This window comes from Aphanomyces astaci (assembly GCF_000520075.1).
Source record: "Aphanomyces astaci strain APO3 unplaced genomic scaffold supercont1.32, whole genome shotgun sequence".
Taxonomy (NCBI): Eukaryota; Oomycota; class Saprolegniomycetes; order Saprolegniales; family Verrucalvaceae; genus Aphanomyces; species Aphanomyces astaci.
Window position 1 is genome coordinate 249,453 of NW_009798295.1, and position 591 is coordinate 250,043.

The 591-nt window shown below is 51.4% G+C and overlaps 1 protein-coding gene across 1 annotated transcript in view; it reads left to right on the top strand.

The window, feature by feature from the left end:
* Positions 1 to 320: 320 nt before the first annotated feature.
* Positions 321 to 591, top strand: part of H257_11128 (hypothetical protein) — a gene marked incomplete at both ends in the record, with an annotated part of 2,346 nt that continues 2,075 nt past the window's right edge. The window contains one exon of the mRNA XM_009837965.1: positions 321 to 577. Within this exon, the coding sequence (XP_009836267.1) occupies positions 321 to 577 (257 nt within the window). The remainder of the gene's footprint in view (positions 578 to 591) is intronic.

Consider the following 591-nt stretch of genomic DNA (forward strand, 5'->3'; position numbering starts at 1 on the left):
TGGGACTTACTACTATTCTCTGGTCTCTCACCAGGTTAGCGATATCTAACCACTTGTGATGCAATTGATTTAGCATTATACGTGCACATCGGGGGTAGAACGCAGTCCCTGGTAACAGGGTTACGAGCTAAAAAATGTATCTGATTACGATAACTCCCTCATCGAAGCAGTATTTTGGGTCAGAACAACAAGAGAACGTTTTAATGAGGGAATTATTCTGCATTTCAGTTGTTAGGTATCGTAAACCAATACAGTAGTTCCCCAAACAACCGTGTCAACTTGGTATCTGTTGTCATTTTCATTTTTATTACGTTCGTACCATGAAGTTCGCCCTCCTCTCCGCTTCCGTCGCCGCCGTCGCTTTTGCCTCCAGCGAACATGACGGCAAGCGCCTCATTCGGCTCTCAGCCGACCACTCCGAGTGGATGACCGATGCCCAAGTGGCGGACTTAGCCCTCCGTGACATCGGGTTCTTGGACGACACCGACGGCGAGTGGACCCGCGTGCTCGAGTTGGGGGCGGCTCGCCAGGCCCAGAAAAGCACCCTCCAAGGACGTGCCCTCCAAGAAGCAACCCCGTACCCGATCGTGG